Source organism: Callorhinus ursinus, unplaced genomic scaffold (assembly GCF_003265705.2).
Source record: "Callorhinus ursinus isolate GAN/ISIS: 27379988/994484 unplaced genomic scaffold, GSC_fseal_2.0 scaffold92, whole genome shotgun sequence".
NCBI classification, from domain to species: Eukaryota; Metazoa; Chordata; class Mammalia; order Carnivora; family Otariidae; genus Callorhinus; species Callorhinus ursinus.
Window position 1 is genome coordinate 1,544,902 of NW_027397154.1, and position 19,012 is coordinate 1,563,913.

The 19,012-nt window shown below is 59.5% G+C and overlaps 1 protein-coding gene across 2 annotated transcripts; it reads left to right on the plus strand.

The window, feature by feature from the left end:
• The first annotated feature begins 6,868 nt into the window (after positions 1–6,868).
• PMVK (phosphomevalonate kinase) lies at positions 6,869–14,712 on the plus strand. 2 transcript variants are annotated; one of them, XM_025858945.2, is made up of 5 exons: positions 6,869–7,050; positions 8,673–8,736; positions 11,173–11,325; positions 13,395–13,524; positions 14,272–14,712. In XM_025858945.2, exons 1-5 carry the CDS (start codon positions 6,956–6,958, stop codon positions 14,406–14,408), a joined length of 579 nt encoding a protein of 192 aa, XP_025714730.1. In that variant the 5' UTR covers positions 6,869–6,955; the 3' UTR covers positions 14,409–14,712. The 2 variants fall into 2 exon arrangements, with proteins under 2 accessions (XP_025714730.1, XP_025714731.1); XM_025858946.2 differs by having other exon boundaries at positions 6,891–7,050; positions 11,124–11,325.
• Positions 14,713–19,012: the final 4,300 nt, after the last annotated feature.

The following is a 19,012-nucleotide window of genomic DNA, read 5'->3' on the forward strand; positions in this document are numbered from 1 at the left end:
CATGGGGGGGGGGGGGGGGGGGGTGGGGAGGGCCCCGACAGGCTGGCTCCAGGCCAGGGTCTGGATTTGGGTCCCATGAGGAGGCCTGTGTTAGCCTGTTCACGTTCCTGGTCTTCGGCAGGTGCTCAGAATTGACGGGTCAACTTGGGTTGCCAGGGCTGGGATTCCCGTGAGGAGGCCAGCTTCCTCATCCTGGGGAGGGGGGCACAGCCTGGCCCCCCTGGGTTCCCAGAGGGTGTGGGTGCTTCCTCCGGCTTTTCAGGTTCTTCTCCTCCGGGGCTCATTTTCTTCATTTGCTGGACAAACTCAGGGAGGCTAGGAAGAGCCCCCAAGCCCCGCCTCTTACCTGCTTGGGGAGTAGCAGTGCTGAGCTGGCTGTCTCAGAAACTGCTGAATCAGGGCGAAAAGGAAAGCCATGAACCCAAAGGGTCTGCTGGGGAGGCCCAGGACATCAGGGCCGCTGGCCGCCGATCACCCTGTCTCTGGGCTGACCTAGGTAGGTGATGCGCACGCCCCCGTCGTAGGTCACGAGGTCCCCGTCTCCCTCACCTCCGTGCACCCACAGCAGCACTGTGACGGGAGGTCACAGAATGCTGACTTGGTCATGGGGCCAGCATGCAGAGATGGGCCATGGGAGGCTAGAGCTGGGGGGCAGCACTCCCTACCCCAACACACACGCGCACGCACACGGCTGGTCTGTTCCGGGGGCCGGGGGGGGGCCTGGGGGCAGGCCCACTGGACTCTGCCGCCCGCCCGGCCCTGCTTGGCCTTCCCAGGCTCTGGCCTGGAGCCTTCCCATTTAAGCACTTGGCTTATCTGCCTTTTCTGCTGAGCTCAGAGCTCGGCTCCAGGGGTGGGGGGCAACTTGGGGGAATCACTCGAGTCAGGGCTGTCTCTCTCAGGCCTTCTGCTCTCAGTGGAGAAATTCTGCTTCCTTTGGCCCGTCCCCACTTCCCCTCTGTCCCCTGGTCTGCCCTTCTTCCCTCCCATCCCTGCTCCTCACTGTCCAGCCTCACTCCTTTCCGCGCTCCTGCACTGCCCCCTCCCCGGCGCCCTCAGCCCCGCCTTCCATCGCCAGTGTCCCCGCCGGCCCTTACCACCCCTGTCTCTCCCTGCCACCCCAGGACCCCAGGCCCCGTCTCTCGCTACTGCCTCCCAGTCCTGCCCATCCTAGGGGGTGGGGGGTGCGCGGTGAGAATGTTGGGGGCAGACGCTGGGCCCCTACGACCCCCACGAGCTCCTTGAAAGTCAAAGTGCATGTTCCTCTGAGAACTTCTCCCAGACCCCCTGTAGGCCCGTCGCTGGCCTGGCTGGCTGGTGCCTTGGAAACCTCCCAGGGCCACCCCGATGCAGGGATGTCCCCCCATCCGGCCTTGTTCTGGACCACAGGTGTTCCTGGTCCCTTCACGCATCACAGGCTCACGGTGGGTCAGGTAGGGACCCTGCAGGGTGGGGGTTGGGCTGCATGGCCCTAAACCCAGACAACAACAGGTCCCTCCCACTTGACCACTCAGCTGTCTGAGCCACAGAAGCCCCTTGTCACCCGCTCTTGCGGAGTTGTCTGAGTTCCCCCCCACCTCACCTCATGGAAGGCTGGGGCCCTTCTCTTTGGTAAGCTTTGGCTTCCGGAAGAGGCCCTGCCTCATTCACCCGTTCTTTATTCTGGGCCACATGGAGGCCCAGCCCAGGTCTCTCGACCTAGACCTTTGGTCTGAGCAGGCTCTGAGGTCAGAAAACCCAGTCTCAGGCCCCCACCCCTGCCCACCTGTGGGCCTCAGGTGAGGTGCTCCTCCTTGCTTTTGGGCTCAGCTTTCCCATCAGTAAAGTGGAGACTATAAGCAACCCCCCAGAGGTTGTCACGAGGGTGAAATCAGTCACTGTAGGACAAATGGAAAAGCTGCTCAAACAGGAGTTGTCACAAAGAGTAGTTTTCTTAGTTTACCTAAGCTCTAAGGGGGGAGCTGGGGCCGCTGTGAGCCTTGGACGTGGGAGGAGAGGGTGCTGGTTCCCAAACCATGTGTCAGGGGCTGTCAGGGGAAGGAGCTAACTTGCATTTAACTCTGGGCCGGGCGCTGTGCAGACCCCAGTCCTTGCCCCTGAGGCTGCCTGGTTTGGTCTAACAAGCAGAATTTTACCAGTCCTTTCTCAAAGGTGCTAGGGAGGACTCAGCCTGGCGGGTCAAGAGGAACTGTGAAGGATAATAGGATTTGCGACAGGGGAGGGGGCTTCAGCCTGGGCAGAGGTGAGGCTGGAGGGAGGGGAACAGCCCTGTGGCCAGATGGTTAAGGGGGTGGTTCAGGATTCTCCCACAGCCCACCTGCAAGGCTACAGAGGAGCTTTGCAGGGGGCAAGGGGGAGGGTGCCATCGAGGGCATTAGGGGGCAGGGCACCTGTATGAAGGAAGGTGCACACGGGTGCTGTGTTGCTGGCAGCCAGGGAGGAAGGGACCAGCTGTGAAACTGGGGTAGTTAGTAGGTGTCGGCCAACAGCCCGGGAGAGGGGCAACGTGGGCCTGACTTGGAGCATGCGTTAGAGTGGCCCAGCCTTGGATGGGCCTAGGCCCTGGGGCCGGGGGGTCGAGAACTCCTGCTTCTCGGCCCTGGGACAGGTGGGTGACCACGTCCTCCCGCAACGCCCTGAAAGGAAGATCTGGTGTCGCAGGGCTGGGGTGGAGAGGGGGACGCAGCTGGGCTGGGCTTTGCAGGATATGGGAGGGGGAGAGATCCAGCCTACCAGTAGCTCACCCACTACTCCAGACACGTGTATGTCCCCCTCTCTCCATTTCCTCCAAGGCAGGGCCCCTCCGGACAAGTTCTGACCACCGCTGACACTTAACCTTACCGAGCCGGAGGGGAGCGACCTGTCCACCGAAGTTGTCACTGAGACCCTGTCCACAGTCAGAGGGACACCCGTCAGCAGGAACTGAAGGCAGGTGCTGTGGAGAGGAAAGCGTCAGCCCCCTTTGGGAGGCCCGGTACCTGTGGGCCACACAGACCTGCCATGCTTGCTGATCTAGAAGGCAGCCTCGGGCCCTCGCCGAGGCAGCCCGTGGGAGAAGCCGTGGCATGAGGCCTGCCCCTCTCATCCAGGTGGGCTGAAAACCGTTCAGGGTTCTCTGTCCCGCTGAGAAGCAGGCCTTAGAGAAGGTAAGACCATCAGTAAGTGTTCACACGTGAGGAGACCGGGTTAGAGGAGATGGCTTGCCTAAGGGACCCGTCATAGCTGGTCTGGGACAGGGGAGGAAGACTGACCCCAGGCAGGCCTCAGGACACCAGTGGGCTCTTGAAATGTCAGTAGTGCTATTCACCCCACCCCTCCCGGGCTGGCCCTGGGCTTGGAAGTGTCTGAGCTCCCACCTGTGTGTCTCCGTCAGGGTCGCCCCCCCCCCCCCCCGGCCCGGCCCGGCACTTCCTCACTGGCCACCTGCTGCCACCAGGAGGCCCCAGCTTGTGGGCAGGAGAAGGCTCGTCCTAGGAGAGCCCTTCATGGGCATCACGCCCACCTCTTTGGTTCAGAGGTGAGTGAGAACTGAGGCGCAGAGAGAGGGAAGTGACTTGCCCAAGGTCACAAAGCTTGCTAGGGGCAGGGTGGGGACCAGAGCCCTTGGCTGCTGACCCCGAGAGTCCCCTGTTCCTTCTCCCTTCCCTCCTGTCTCCACGTTTTCAAGCTTGGAACGCAGGCTCTCAGGCGAGAGCTCTGGAGGAGTTGGTTCTTCCTCGTGTGGCTCTTGAGCTTTGACCTCACTCATGGCTCCTTGTGCAGAGACATCTGGCCATGCGGAGGGGCAGTGACTGGATAGACAGGAGGCTGGACCTGCAGGGGGCTGGGCTGGGAGGGAGGGGCCCTTGGGAGCTGCCCCTGGGACATGAGCAACTGGGTTTGGGGTTATGAGGGCTCAGCCTTGAGGATGCCCACAAGGGGCCCTTCTGGCCTCCATACTGGCCCCAGAGAGCCACCCTCCTCTGCTCATTTGTGTCCATCGGGTGTGCACGCAGCAGGTCACTGCTGTGCTTGGGAAGCGTGAGTGCGGTGCTGGGGGGAAGCACAGGGAAGCCGCTCCGGGCAACCTGCCGAGGCTGGGAAAACGGCCTTGCCGCAGCCACGCAGACCCAGCTCCTCTGCTCCCGGTTCCTGACTCTGAGGCGTCTGTCCACTTCCTTTAATACAATAAAACCAACCTCTGTCACTAAAACACCGTGGGATGAAATCAATGAATTACTCGTCCAGTGGCAGGTGGATGTGGGGTCAGTTCCCCAGCTCCAAAGCTGACATTCAGCGCACAATCATCAACACAACAAAAATAGTTCTCTAAATCATGAATCTTTATTTAAAAAAATCTGGTTCGGGGCGCCTGGGTGGCTCAGTCGGTGAAGCGTCTGCCTTCGGCTCGGGTCACGATCCCAGAACCCTGGGATCCAGTGAGGCTCTGCTAAGAGCCTGCTCCTCCCTCTGCCTGCAGCTCCCCTGCCTGTTGTGCTCTCTCCCTGTCAAATAAATAAACAAAATCTAAAAAAAAAAAAAAAAGTCTGCCTTTTTAGGGAGGGGTGACTGTCAGGGGTACTTGTGTTCCTGAGTCCTGGGGCCACTCCTCTGTAGTCCGAGGTGGGCACTGGCTTCTTCAAGCCTCGTCTTCTGGAACCCCTGAGGCAGCACGGTCGGGCATCTCCCAAGAACTCCGGCCACGCCTTCCCGGCTCATCTGTGCTTCTGCCAGACAGCCCTGGCCCTCCCTTCTTTGCTGCCTCAACCTCAGCAGCATCCCAGCCTGCAGACCAGGCCTTCTACCCTAGAAGGAGGGCCTCACATTTCTGCAGACCTGTTCGGCTTACAAAGGCTTTTCACGCATACTAACTTATTTGAGTTCTTTTAGTGGTGGCAGGATGAGCAGTTGTCAAGCACAGAGTTTCTCTTCTTTTTTTAGATTTTTAAAAATTTATTTATTTGACAGCGACACAGCGAGAGAGGGAACACAAGCAGGGGGAGTGGGAGAGGGAGAAGCAGGCTTCCCGCAGAGCAGGGAGCCCGATGCGGGGCTCGATCCCAGGACCCTGGGACTATGACCTGAGCCGAAGGCAGACGCTTAACGACTGAGCCACCCAGGCGCCCGGAGCACAGAGTTTCAAGGGCTAGTGGTGTCCCTGCGAGGGAAGCACAGCTCTGGGGAGTAGGTGAGTGAGCGGCCTTGGAGAGCAGGGCGCCTGAGTGGGTGACTCTGCAGGCCAAATGGCTTCGGGTGGCGCAAGGCCCAGGGTGTCCCGCGGGAGCTGGTGTCTGAGGAGGAGGAGGAAGAACCCTCTGGCCATCTGAGGTCAGGGGTCACCATGCAGGCAATGAGGCCTCGGAGAGTGGTGACGGGAGCCGGCGGCCAAGCTGCAGTGAAAGGGAACAAGTCTCGGGATTGCTGGCTGTCAGCACTGATGAGGGAAAAGGCCGCCCAGCCAGGTGGTTAGGAGCCTTGCAGGAGCCCGAGTTTTCCAAGAGGCGAGGGGATAAAGGCCAGGAAGCCGGAATGGGAAGGCGGGAGACCGCAGACATGAAGTCTGTGCTGAGGTCTGAGGGCTGGGGGGTGATGAGCCCTCCATTTGAGAGGGCAGTGGGCAGGAGGGGAACTTGAGAAGCGGTTAGGATATCTCTGATCGTCACTGGGAATTCCCAGGAGCTCCTAACAGCAGGGATGGGAGAGGCGAGGGTGTGATTCGGGTCAAGTGAAGGCAGGGACTGGGGCGGCGGGGGGGGAGTCCCAGTCCTTTCTAGTGATGGAGGAGGGGTGTGAGCTCTCCGTGGAGTCCCGAATCAATGCCTACTGAGGGTGTGCTGGAAGATCCGGTCCTGTGTCGAATTCTAAAAGCACAGGGCGCTCAGAATAAAGAGCAACTCCACATCTGGATGAGGCTGGAGCATTTCCCTACTACTCCGGCAGCCCTGTGGGACGAGCGTTCTCGTCGATGAACTCAGTGCGACTCGCTGAAGGTCCCGAGAAGCGTCCGAGCTGGACCGAAGCCCCACTGCGTGCAGCCTTCTGGGCGCACGGTGACTGCGGTGACCGCAGAGTCGCTTCCGCACCGGAGCAAACACAGGACCTCCAGAAGCCCGTTCTTTCGGCCCCTGGCCGTGCCCTGCTCTGCTCGGCTTCCGCGCCACGCTTCCGGTGCTCGGGGAGTCGGCCGCTCCCCGCAGCAGGTGCCCGCGCCGCCCCTCTCCCGTCTGACGGGCTTCGCGGCTCGCAGGAGCGGGCAAGCTCGGACACGCAGGCCGGCGAGCCCTGGCCGAGGGCGACGGCGCTCACTGCTGCGGGCTTTCGGGCAGCGGGCAGACCCCCGCATCGCCGGGCTGCGGGCCGGACTCGGGATAACACGAGGCCGCCTGGTCCGGGCTGCCTCCCCCGCCCCTTCAGCGCACGCTACCGACGCCAGCGCGCCAGGGCCAGCTCCCGCCCCGCGGCCAGGCCACGCAACCGCCCTCGGCGGCTCCGGCGCCGGCAAAGCCGCGCGGCGCGCCCCTCCCCGCGTGACGTCGCGGACATGCCCCCGGCGCCCCCGCCTCTGGCCCCTCCGGAAGGACCCGCGTTCACCGCGGGGCACCGACGGGGTCGCTCTAGCGCGTGCGCACACGAGGAGGCTGCCTTGAAGACCTGCTCAGCGTTGTCTCGTTTGCTCTTTCCCCCTCATGTTTGCGGGGTTGCGTGGAGCGCAACGTGAGGCTCACCCCGGGGCACTTCGAGACGTCAGCCCCTAGAAGGAGAATGGTTGTGTCCGGGTGACGTCAGGCTCTGGGCGGGGCCGGGCCGTTCTAAGTGAGCCCCGTGGGGGGGGGGGGTCCTTCGGGCGGAGCCACGCCTTCCGTCGGCGTGCGGCGGCAGGGGGCGTGTCCGCGGGCGGCCCTCTCTGCGGCTGCGCGGGCGCTGCCCCGGGTCCCCGCACGGGAGGTATCTTGGACGGCGGCGGGGAGGCGGTCGCATGGCTTCTCCGGGAGGCGTCCCGCGCCTGGTGCTGCTGGTCAGCGGGAAGAGGAAGTCCGGGAAGGACTTCGTGGCCGAGGCGCTGCGGAGCAGGTCTCCGCGGGGCGGGGCGGGGCGGAGGGGCGCCAGGTGGCGCGAGGGCTGGGCTCGGGGTGGTGTCCGCGGGCGTTCCGGAGCAGGTGACGGCTGCTGGGGCGGCCGCCGGGTGGCCGGGCTTCGTGGAGCCTGCAGGGCGGGAGCCCATCAAACCCCAGGACCCCTTCGTTAGGTGCCAGGTTGGGGTACTAGGCAGGAGTAGAGGTCCCAGAGGGATCCCCAGATCCAGGACTCAGTTTACGCTTTCGTCTGGCTCCCAGGAGTGCGTCCCCTCTGCTCCAGCTCCCCGCCTCAGTGTTCCGTGTCAGCGAGGTGCTGTGGGTGGGAACAGTTCTGCTGGGATGGGGGGCTGGACGAGGTCGTGGGGGGCCTGGCAGCGGTCGCCTCGGGCTCCCACCAGGGACCCGCCCCCTTTCCCTTAGCTGCATTTCTCCTTGCGCCCCCCCCCAGGAGTCAAATAGTGGCCAGAAGCACAGTCTGTGCAGTTGCGCCCCTGGGGTTCGCAGCCTGACTCCCCACCTACTCGTTTGTGATCTTGCAGATTCTTACCCACTGTCATCTCATTTTTGTCATCTGTGAAATGGGGTTCATACTAGGCTGCTTGTAAGGATTACAGGAGTAATGCATGTGAAGATCTTAGAACAGTTGTTGGCGTCTAGCAAAGACGCAGGGCAATGGTGGCTGTTAATTTGCATTTTCACGTATTGGCGTCAGTACTCTTCAATACTCCACAGTGTTGCTTTGGGTGGGTCAGTTCTCACCCTCAGGTCCTCCTCTGAACGGTGGACATAAGGGCGCCCGTCTTACTGGGTCAGTATTGGAGAGAGTCTGTGTCCAGGGCAGGAGCTGTGTGTTACCCGGATCAAATACAGCGCCCCACAGCTGGCTGACGGAGTATACCGAACAAGGGGATGAATGAGTGATTTCGGTTGTGGCGACCCCGTCCTGGGGACTGAGATACCCTGGGGGAACCAGCAGTGACCTCATCCAGGGAACATTGCCAGTGTCATCCTGATGATGTTTGTCTGACTTGTTAGTTTCAGGACTGTGGCACATTCCTGGTTCTTTTCTTCTTTTTTTTTTAAGATTTTATGTATTTATTTGACAGAGAGAGACACAGCGAGAGAGGGAACACAAGCAGGGGGAGTGGGAGAAGGAGAAGCAGGCTTCCCGTGGAGCAGGGAGCCCGATGCGGGGCTCGATCCCAGGACCCTGGGACCATGACCCGAGCTGAAGGTAGACACTTAACAACTGAGTCACCCAGGCGCCCCACACATTCCTGTTTCTTAATAATCCTGTAGGAGGCAGAACAGAAAGTTCTGTCCCCACTGTATAGGTGAGGAGTTAGGGTCAGGGAGGAGGAGATGTGACAAAGTTACAGAGGTAGAGTAGCAGAAATGCGACTCTGGTTGGCTCAGTCAGGAGCGCGTGTGACTCTGTGACTCTGACTCTTGATCTCAGGGTCATGAGTTCAAGCCCCATGGAGTCTACCAAAAAAAAAAACAAAACCAAAACAAAACAAAAAGGAAGAAGGAGAAAGGAGAGGGGACCTCAGTGTCCTGGACTGGTCAGGGGACTGGAAACTAGGTTAAATGGGTCTGGCTCTCCCTGTCCTGCAGACTCGGCGCGGATGTGTGTGCCGTCCTTCGGCTCTCCAGTCCACTCAAGGAACGGTACGCTCAGGTAGGTGGTGGCTCTGTGGCATCTGGTGGGTCAGAAGGAGCCAGCGTATGGGCTTCGACTGCTGTTGTCACGAGCAGGGTCCCTACAACCACTGTCGGCAGGGTGGTGGATGGCTCTCGATTTTTTGTGGCTTGACCGATTGGGGGCGTTTTCACCTTAAGCTTCCGGCCACCTCCCCGGAGTGTGTTCAGGAAAGCGTGTCCAGGAAGGGCTGGAGAAGTGAGTTGCCAGCTCTGAGGCTGGGTTATTAGTGAGGGTCTGGACATTGCATCACCTGGGGCGTCAAGCAAGATGTAAAACCAGGCACAGAGAGCGCTGCATTTGTATAAAAATGGAGAAAGATTGTAAATATATTTGCTTATATTTTCAGCCGTGTAACAGGTATTTATGGGGTGCTGGATGTGAGGAGCCAGGGCAGGATATGTAGGGGACTGCGTCGTTGGCTGCCTCCAGCAAGGGGAGCAGTGGCAGAGAGAGATCTTTCACTGTAAACAAATATGTATCTTGTGAATTTCGAACCATGTGGATTAAAAAAAAATAGGATCGTAAAAAAAATAAACAGGGCCTCTTAGAGCCTCGGACTTCAGACAGGGAGCCCCGAGGGTGAGACCAGCTTCCCAGACTGAGGAGCATTCGCTGCTTACGCTGCTGCCCTTGACGTCTGGGTGCTTCCGTCCAGGGGCCTGTGCTCACAGCCCCCTGGTCGGGTGGCCTGAGTCTGGCCTGCTGGGGCCACGCAAAATGAATTTGTCTTCCTCTTTCCATATGCATCAGTCCCCTGTCCATGGGCAGTACCCTCCTGTACCATTTGACCTTCTCCCACCAGCTGAACAGACCCATCTGCAGGCTGGCAGCCTGGGGGGCGGGTCCTGGGGAGAACAGGTGCAGGGGTTTTACAGTTTTTTTTTAGTGGGAACCTTTTCCAAATGAAGTGGGATGAAGAAGTTCCTTGTATCCAGCAGACAGACCGGGAGGGACTCTGATGGGGGGGAGGGGGGCAGAGGGGGGAGGAGGTGGGGCTCAGCCTACCCACCGGGACCTGGGCACTTCCGAGAACCCCAGGGCTCCAAGGAGCCGTTTGAAAACCACTGATCTACTTCCAGAGTTCCCAAATTAGCCCCTGGTCCAGACCTATGAGCCAGGCTGGCATGGGGGTTGGGGTGGGGGTGTGGGCAGGAGTTGTGCATTTTTTTAGAAAGTTTTATTTATTTGAGATAGCGTGAGAGAGAGAGAGCACAAGGGAGGGGGGCCGAGGGAGAGCAAGAAGCAGGCTTCCCGCTGATCAGGGAGCCCGATGCAGGACCCTGGAATCATGACCTGAGCCGGAAGGCAGACGCTTCACCACCCAGACGCCCCAGGAGTTTGCATTTTTAAAACCTCAATAGGTAACCCATAGGCCGGCCTACCCTTACTTCTCCCACTCCCATTAAAAAACAAATCCGAGGTGCCTCTCTGGCTTAGTGGGTGAAGCTTGCTACTCTTGATCTCAGGGTTGTGAGTTCAAGCCCCACGTTGGGTGTGGAGCCTACTTAAAAAAAACCCCACATAAACACAACAAAACCCACCCAGAATGAATGTTAGTGCATTGTTTTGTTAAGACACAAAGGGAACTATAATTGAAAAGCAGAACATAAGGCTTCTGGTGGTCGCTGTTCGCCTGTGCTCACGAGTACATGGGGAGCAAGTCACCAACAGGAGGTGGCTGCTGGCCTCACCTTGGAGCAGGGCACAGGAAGGTGACTGACCTGCAGGGTCACGGCCCTTCAGTTTGCAGACGAAGAAACCGAGTCCAAGAAGGTCTCCTGCAGTGAGTTAGTAGAGGGGCTGGAAGCCGCCCTGAGTGACGAATTTCAGACCCCTCCCCGCCCCGGAGGCCCCTGGGAGGACCCCTCCTGCCCCCCGTGTCCCTGGGGAAGCGAAGGCGAGCCAGGATGGTCCGAGCGGCCCCTCCTGCTCCAGGAATGCCTGGAGCCAGACGGAGGAGCTGGGAACTTGGGGGTGGGGGGAGGGGAGGAGGGAGACCGGGAAACCTGGGGCAGACGGTGCCGGAGGGGCTGGGGAGGTCGCGGCATGCGCTGTTTTCAAGTTTCTCACTTTGGTTGGAGGCTAAGCCTGTGCCCAAGGGATGCAGACTAATTTCAGGATTGGTTTAAGCCAGAAATAATTGTGGAGCTAAAGCTGTTGCAAAAGAGAAAAACCACATCCTACGTTTTAAAGACAAACCCAAACAATTTCTGGATTACCCCGGCTTTTCTTCCTTCTGCTGCTCTTTGGGATTTCTTCATTTCCAGCACCCTCCGAGTCTAGGTGGCAGCCTCGTCCGTGCATCGCCCCTGCAGGGGTGGGAGGGGTGGGGGCGAGGGCGGGGATGGCCTTTCCCGTTTCAGGAGAGCAGCGAGGCAGAGGCTGCCGGTGCAGACACTGTGCTTTGGGCAGGAGAACGGCCTGGACTTCCAGAGACTCCTGGACGCCAGCGTCTACAAGGAGACCTACCGGAGGGACATGATCCGCTGGGGGGAGGAGAAGCGCCAGGCCGACCCAGGCTGCTTCTGCAGGAAGGTCGTGGAGGGCGTCTCCCAGCCCGTCTGGGTGAGTGGGCTCGGGGGCGGCCTTTGGACACTTGCCTTCTCCATCCGTGTCTTCACTGGCTTCCCCTCCTGCCGGGTGTCACCAGCAGTGTTAGCTCCTGCCCTGGCCCTGGCTTCTGCCCTCACCCCCACAGTCCCTTCACCACCCAGCAGCCAGAATGGCCGTTTAGGAACAATCCAAGATAGGTCACTGCTCTGTTGAGAACCTTTGTCTGTCGTTCTGTTGAACCACCTTGAAATCGTCATGCACACTTCTAGGCCTTGAACGATCGGGTCCTGCTGCCCGGTTAGCCCCCCTACTCCTTGTGCTGTGGCTACATCGGCCTTCTCTCCGTTCCTTAAGTCAAGCTCCTTCTGGAGTCAGGGCCTTCGTGGGTGTTCTGCCTGCTTTCTGCAGCAGGCAGCCCCTTCTTTCCCTCTTCACTGGGTTCACTCTAGCCTGACTGCCATGCCGCCTCCACCAGGAAGCCTTCCCTGATACCCAAGCCTTAAGTGATGCTTGCTGTCTGGTGTTCCCATAGCACCTCACCCCTTTCTGACCTCCTCGTTCTGGCAGCCCGTATTCTCTCCATGTACCTGGCCCGGCTCCCGGAGATTTGGGGGGTACATCAATGCAAACATACAACAAAGTCTCTTCTCTCGGGGCATTTACATTATAACACGGGCTGGAGGGGGTTAGGCCCCAAACAAACATAGAATGCCTCAGGTGGGGATAAATCCTAAGGAGCAAAACTGAGCAGGCCAGGGTTCTGAGGAGGCTTTCCCTGACATGGCCTTTGAGCAGGGCCTGCAGGAGGCCAGGGACCAAGCCAAGTGGGTGTTCGTCGGGGTCGGGGGAGGGGGCAAGTGACCGGAGGTGAGGCTCAGACTTGCAGGTGCCTTGGAAGAGTGGGCCCGGGGCTCCCGAGCCACCCGAGCAGGAGAGGCGTGGCTTCTGCGAGGGCCAGGAGAGGAAGTGGAGGCCAGGGCGTGGGTCTTTCCGCAGGGGTGGAGGGGCCCTGCTCAAGACGGTACGCTGTCGCGGGGACGAGGCGGGCTCCGCGCGGGCTGCAGGGGGTGGTGGAGTTCGGTGTCACTGGTGCTGAGCGCGGAGCGCACTGCTGGGCCGGAAGCTGCCCGGTTGGCGCCCAGGCTCCGAGGGCGTGACCACTGGGTCCGCGCTGCTCTCCGCGCCGGCCGAGCGCCCGCGCACAGCTGTTCGCTGGGACACGTGTGTGGAAGTTGCGGAGTGAACGTGTCAGCGTCACCAACAGCTGCCGGCCTCTTCGTTCGCTGGTCCGCGGACTCCGGGAGGGTGGCCACCCACCACGAACAACCTAATAGGTGGTGACGATTTCAGGGTCCTTGCTGCTCAGAGGAAGGTACACAGCGTGTCTGGCCTGGCAAGGGGGCAGGAAGGGAGCCAGGGTGGTAGGAAGCCTCCCGTACGAGGGACACTGGGGCAGAGATGTCGCCTGTGAGGGAGCCTGGCCTGCACTTGTCTGGGCAGAGGGGGCCGCGTGCGTCCCCGAGGAGGACGTGGTTGGCATGTCTGGGGACAGGAGACCAGCTCGTGCGGTGGAGGGAATGCGGGAAGATGATGGAAGTAGGTGCCAGATCGTGTAGGGCCTTGTAAGCTGGGCACAGGCTTTGGATTTTCTTAGAATGATGGGAGACCTCTGAGACGTTTAGGGCTGTGACCTGACAAAATCAGACTTCAGTTTTAGAAAGCGCTAGGAAGCAGGGCCCAGTAGAGCATCTTTGTTTCTGGCCTCAGTCTGTTCATCTGTAAAACAAGTGTTGGACCCGCTGATCTGACCTCCAAGCCCGCGGCCTCTTCTTCAGCTCAGCAGTGGCCCCAGAACGTGGTGTGTCCACGGCGGAGCCGTGTGGCAGCGACCGGGAGGGCGGCCTGCGTGGGGGGGCAGTGGGTGACCATGGGGGAAGGGTGACATCTATCTGGGTTCGCTAGCCCCTCCCAACCCTGTGCACCTGCTTGTGCGGAGGGGGCCCGGGTCTTCCCACCACTCCCAGGGCCCTGTCCCTCCGCCCTGTGTTCTGTTGGTCACCTGCCTGTGCTCTTCCCCGCAGCTGGTGAGTGACACACGGAGGGCCTCAGACATCCAGTGGTTTCGGGAGGCCTATGGGGCTGTGACACAGACGGTGCGCGTGGTGGCCCTGGAGCAGAGCCGACAGCAACGGGGCTGGGTGTTTACTGCAGGTGAGCTGTGTGCAGCGTTTGTCCTCGGCCGCCCGCCCCCGCGCTCTTGGTCTGCTCTCTTCCTGGCAGGCTTGGGGGACTGAGTGAGGGAGTACAGAAGGGGATCTGGGGCCTGGGGCTCAGGGCTGACCCCAGATTAGAGACTAGAGTGGGTTGAGGGAGGGTGTCCCCATGACCTTGGCCCGGTGCTCCTACTGGGCTGTCCTCTCTATAGGCCAGTGGGACCCGCCGCTGGGTCCTTCACCTCTGCTTTCCAGGTGTTTGATGAACAGCGTGTCTGTTGGGGGGCAGGCCCGGGCCCTGCCCTGTGGCTTCTCTCGTGCCTGAGATCCTGGGACCCAGCGGGCGCCCCTCCGTATGGCTGCCATGCCCTGGGTGTCCACCACGGCCAGGTCTTTGCTGGTGCTTCGTCCGCACGATCTCACTTTACAGTGTGTAAACCGGCCCAGCAGACGCCTCCCCAGACGACTGAATCAGAGGCTTCACATAATGAAAGCCTCCTGCCCTGCTGGGTTGTCTGTGGTTTCAGAAGACCCATCCACCCTCCGTGGCCAGTGGCCAGTGGCCAGTGAAGGGCAAAGTCCATGGACACTCTGGGGGTCTCAGCTGGTGGTGGGGTGGGTGCAGGTGGCTCTCCGGTGGCAGAGTGGAGGCCGGGAGGGGCGGCTCCATCTGGGGCCAGCAGGCCTCCGCGCCCGGTGTCTGCCCACATGGCCAGGGCCTGACCTCACCATGCCTCTTGCACAGGGGTGGACGACGCTGAGTCAGAATGTGGCCTAGACAACTTTGGGGCCTTCGACTGGGTCATTGAGAACCATGGGGACGAGCAGCACCTGGAGGAACAGCTGGAGGACCTGGTGGCATTTGTCCACTCCAGACTCTAGCGCCAGGTCCCAGGAGCACCGGCTGCCTCGCTTCTGCTGGATGTGTGGTCCCGATGCTGGCTGAGGTGGGGAGCACACAGAGGGCCTAGGTTTCTGGGGGTCGGCAGATGTCAGACAAGTCAGGACACCCCTGGGGGCCTCGTTTCTTTGTGCAGAGACCGCCCTACCTCTTCAGGAGGAGACGGAAGGGCGGGGGGGCATCCGCGGTGCTGGCTCGTCAGCCTTTGCAGCCTGGCTTCCCTGTCTGGACGCCCTCAGCCCAGGGCTCCCCAGCGTGGGTACTAATAAACCACCTCAGAGCACACACTCAGCTGGACATCTCATTCCCTGGACGCCAGCACAGCCGGCGTGGGGTCCGAAGGGCCGGGGGCTGCCCTGGTGGCTGTGGGCCCTGCTCTGTCTCCCGCCTGGGCTGTCACGTCCTGCAGAGGCTGGCCTGCGCCATGCGGGAAAAGGGCCTGTTTGCGTGGGAGGCAGGGTTGGGGTCTGAGGTTCTCATCTTCTGGGACGGCCCCACAAGAGGCTCCAGGTGCTACAGAAAGTGCCACCGGCAAGTACCCAGGGGGATGGAGGTACCGTGGAGTGGCAGAAGCGCCGGAGATCCACGGGCTCCTCGTAAGCGTTGTGTGGCCCTGGGTAGGTCACATCACTGCGTCGAGCCTCAGCGTGCCCGCATGGGGTTTTGGACTTGACCTGTTTCATTTCATTTTATTTTATTATCTTTATTTATTTTATTTATTTATTTTTAAAAGATTTTATTTACTTACTTGAGAGAGTGAGCGAGAGAGAGAGCACAAGCAGGGGGAGCGGCAGAGGGAGAAGCAGGCTTCCTGCCGAGCAAGGAGCCCGACATGGGGCTCGATCCCAGGACCCTGGGACCATGACCTGAGCCGAAGGCAGACGCTTCACCGACTGAGCCACCCAGGCGCCCCAAAGAGAGTCCTTTCACCTGCATTTAGCCAATGCCAAGAGCTCAGAGAAGGAAGGTGACCTGCTCAGGTTTCGAGGGTGTGCATGGCTCCTGGCCATCCCCAGACCTTGCTGAGCACCCGGCTCTCTGCCCTGCACCCCTCCCCCCACTCATATGTCCCCCAAACTGAACTGCGTCGTTCCCGCCCAGAGCTCCTCCCTGGCTTGCCGTTTCCCGACGCCAGCTCTCTGGCTCTTATGGGCAGCCGGCACCATGGACTCCTTCATGTCTTCTGCTGTGGCCTTTCCCGTGTCCTTCCAATTCTCCCTGGGAGGTAAATGCCCTGCTGGCTGGCCACGTGTGTCTGGTAGTCGTGACCGTGGCTCGCAGAGCTGTGTCCGCTCCCGGTGGGTGCTCGGGGAGCGGGTGTGCTCGTGGCATGGTCACGTGTGCGTGCCTGTGTCCTGCAGTCCATGCTTCCTCGCACCCCCCGGGAGGCTCTGTCCCCCGCTGGTGCTGGGGCGGCGCTGGCTTCAGTGCCGCCTGGCCCTTTCCGGCACACGGGGATCCTCTGGGGCTCCTGTCAGAGCTGCTGACAGAGGCTGTTAGCCCCCCGCCCCCGCCTGCTTTACACCCGTTCCAGGTTTGTGACCTAAAGACTTTACCTCCTGTGGTCAGCAGACTCGGCCCCAGGGACTTTTGGTCGTTGCCACAGTGACCCTGTTCAGAAGCAGGTGCAGCGGGCTCGGGGGTGGTCTCCAGGTGGCAGTGGCCGTGCCCTGCGACAAAGGCGACGGGGCTCACCTGGGCGTGCCAGCCCTCGGGGGTCGTGGAGTCCCAGCCTTCTCTCAGGGGTCCACAGTCGTCTCTTGGCAGGGACTTCAGGGTCCCGGGCACCCTGCGGTTCACCTCTGTCCCTGAGAGCAACAGCTCCTGAGGAATGAGCCTGTGTCCCCGGTGCCAGGCCCGGCAAAGGCCGTGACGGCCGGGATGAGTGACCGTTACTGAGTGCCCACCAGGAACCAGATACCATGCGATGTGTTTTAGGTATATATTCTATTTTAACATAAAAAATTAAAGCACTTTATTTCTAAAAAGATTTAAAGATTTTTATTCATTTGAGAGAGCGAGAGCACAAGCAGGGGGAGCGGGAGAGGGAGAACAGGCTTCCCGCCGAGCAGGGAGCCCGATGTGGGGCTCGATCCCAGGACCCCGGGACCATGACCCGAGCCGAAGGGAGCTGCTCAACGACCGAGCCACCCAGGCGCCCCTTAAAGCACTTTTAGGATTAATGAAGACAAAAAGAATGGCTCAGAGAGGACTGACTGGACTTGGAGCGCTGAGGTGCGGGCTCAGCAGCCACAACCCCGGTGAGAGTGTAACGACCTGTGTCTTCAGGGTCGCTGTTTGCCACTCAGATGTGGGGGTTCTCCTTCCCCCTGAACCGGGAGCAACCCGAGGGCCCTGGGACGGCAGAGCCGGCAAGGGGCCAGCGTGTGTGCCTGGAAGCCTGTGTGTCTCCACCCTCCCTGGCGCATGTCCTTCAGGGTCTGGGATGCCAGCCCCTCCTCGGCCCGGAGGGCGGCCGTCCCTGCCCGCACATGAGGTCCAGAGCTCAGGGCAGGTGTGAGTCTAGGGACGGATCACTCATGGTTCTTCCTCCCAGCTTGGCCACGTGGGATCCACACACACCGTGGACGGCGATTGGATGCGCGTATGTGTTGTGAGATCAGCACAAGCAAGGTCAGTTGGCACCCCCTTCACGGCACGTCGTCGTGCAAGTGTGCGATCCATGTTTTCTTATCCGTTCACCCGTCTGTGGACGTTTCGCTGTCTCCATGTCTTGGCTGCCGTGAAGGTGGGGCTGCAGCTGTGTCCTCGGTGTAGGGCTTTCCTTTCCTGCAGACACGTGTCCAGCAGTGGGGTTGCTGGGTGATCACCGAGGGATACTTAAGTCTGACATCAAGGAGGCAGGGACGGAGCAGGGAAGGGGAGGTGGGGCTGGCGGGCCTGACACGTCCCTGACCTGGGAGCGCTGGGCTCCTGGCTCCGGGGAGGGTTAGGAAGGCCAGCAGGTCCATCCTCGCCTTTGACAGGTTGGCGCTGATGCCTCCTAAAATGGGAGGCCCCAGTGGCCAACCAGCCACTTCTGGGTTTGAAGTTCCTCTGTACTAAAAAAAATTTTATATTTGTCTAAATATCAAAATCAAGAATAACCCCAACTTTCAATTCTCTGATGATGATGAGAGCTTTAGCTGCTTTTATTTCTATAGGCAACCTCCCCACCTGCTGGTCTTTGCTGGCTTTGTGGTTACGGAATCACAGTGTGCTGCTATGAAGTTTTTATGTCACACGCTTATTATTTTAACAATGATGTGTAGCACTCACATTCTCTTAGAGGTTATGGTATGTAGTAACTGCATAATTAAAGTGTGCAGTTTGATAATTTTTGACCTCTGTATACACCAACAATGGTTGCCACAGTCACGGCAGACCCATAGCCGTCACCTTCGTCTCCAGGCCACCACTGATCTGCTTTCTGTCTCGATAGATCAGTTTGCCTTTTCATTAACAACATCAAGGAATCGTACACTGTAGGGGCGCCTGGGTGGCCCAGTCGTTGAGCGTCTGCCTTCGGCTCAGGTCGCGATCCCGGGGTCCTGGGATCGAGCCCCGCATCGGGCTCCCTGCTCCGCGGGAAGCCTGCTTCTCCCTCTCCCTCTTCCCCTGCTTGTGTTCCCTCTCTCGCTGTGTCTCTCTCTGTCAAATAAATAAATAAAATCTTAAAAAAAAAAAGGAACCATACAGTATGTATCTTTTTTTTTTTTTTTTTGGTCTCATTTCTTTCACTGAGCATAGTTATTTTGAGATCCATCCACATTATTGCAGGTTTCAGTAGTTTATTGTCCCTTGTTGCCGGTTCTGGTATGAATATCCTGCAGCTGATCCATTCACCTGTTGATGAACATGTGGGTTGTTTCCCATGTTTGGACGTGACCATAAAGTGACTGAACGTTCATGTGCAGATTCTTGCGTGGACATGTGCTTTCGTTTCTGCGGGGTACGCACTTGTTTATGAAGCGGTCACGGTGGTCCCCAGGTGCTGTGCCACGTGGCCGCTGGTGCCGAGCGCTACCGGTTGCTCTCCATCTTTGCCAATACTTGGTACGCTCAGTCTGATTGTAGCCATTCTGGTGGTGGTAACTCTATGGCATTTTATGTGCAGTCCCCTGATTAGTTTGACACAAACCCCACATTCAGTTTTGATCAGATCGAGCAGGGAACAGGGTAGGACATCCTCTGCCGGACGGAGCATAACTACAGAACCCTGCGGCAGAGGACCTGCTTCATGGTGCAAGACCGCGTGCCCGCGTGACCAAGGGGGAGGCCAGGGCGCCGTAGGAGGAGGAAATAAGAGGCATCCGGATCGGGAGGGAAGAAGCAAAACCACCTCTGTCCATAGACGAAGGGTCATCTGTGTAGGGTCTTCAGGAAAGCTACCTGAGCCGATAGGTGGTGAGTTCAGCAAGATGGCAGGGTACAAGGCTGCTTTGTAAAAACCAGCTGTATTATCTTTATTAGCAGTGAACAATCAAAACCGGAAATAAATAATGCAATTACAGTAGCATAAAAATGTGCAATAGGGATGAGTCTGATAAAAGACATGCACACAGGAAACTGGAGCGTTGCTGGG

Coding starts and splice junctions, on each gene's coding strand:
- PMVK (XM_025858945.2), top strand. CDS start 6,956: ATGGCTTCTCCGGGAGGCGTCCCGCGCCTGGTGCTGCTGGTCAGCGGG. Junction 7,051..8,672: donor GCCGAGGCGCTGCGGAGCAG/GTCTCCGCGGGG, acceptor CCTGTCCTGCAG/ACTCGGCGCGGATGTGTGTG. Junction 11,326..13,394: donor GCGTCTCCCAGCCCGTCTGG/GTGAGTGGGCTC, acceptor TCTTCCCCGCAG/CTGGTGAGTGACACACGGAG.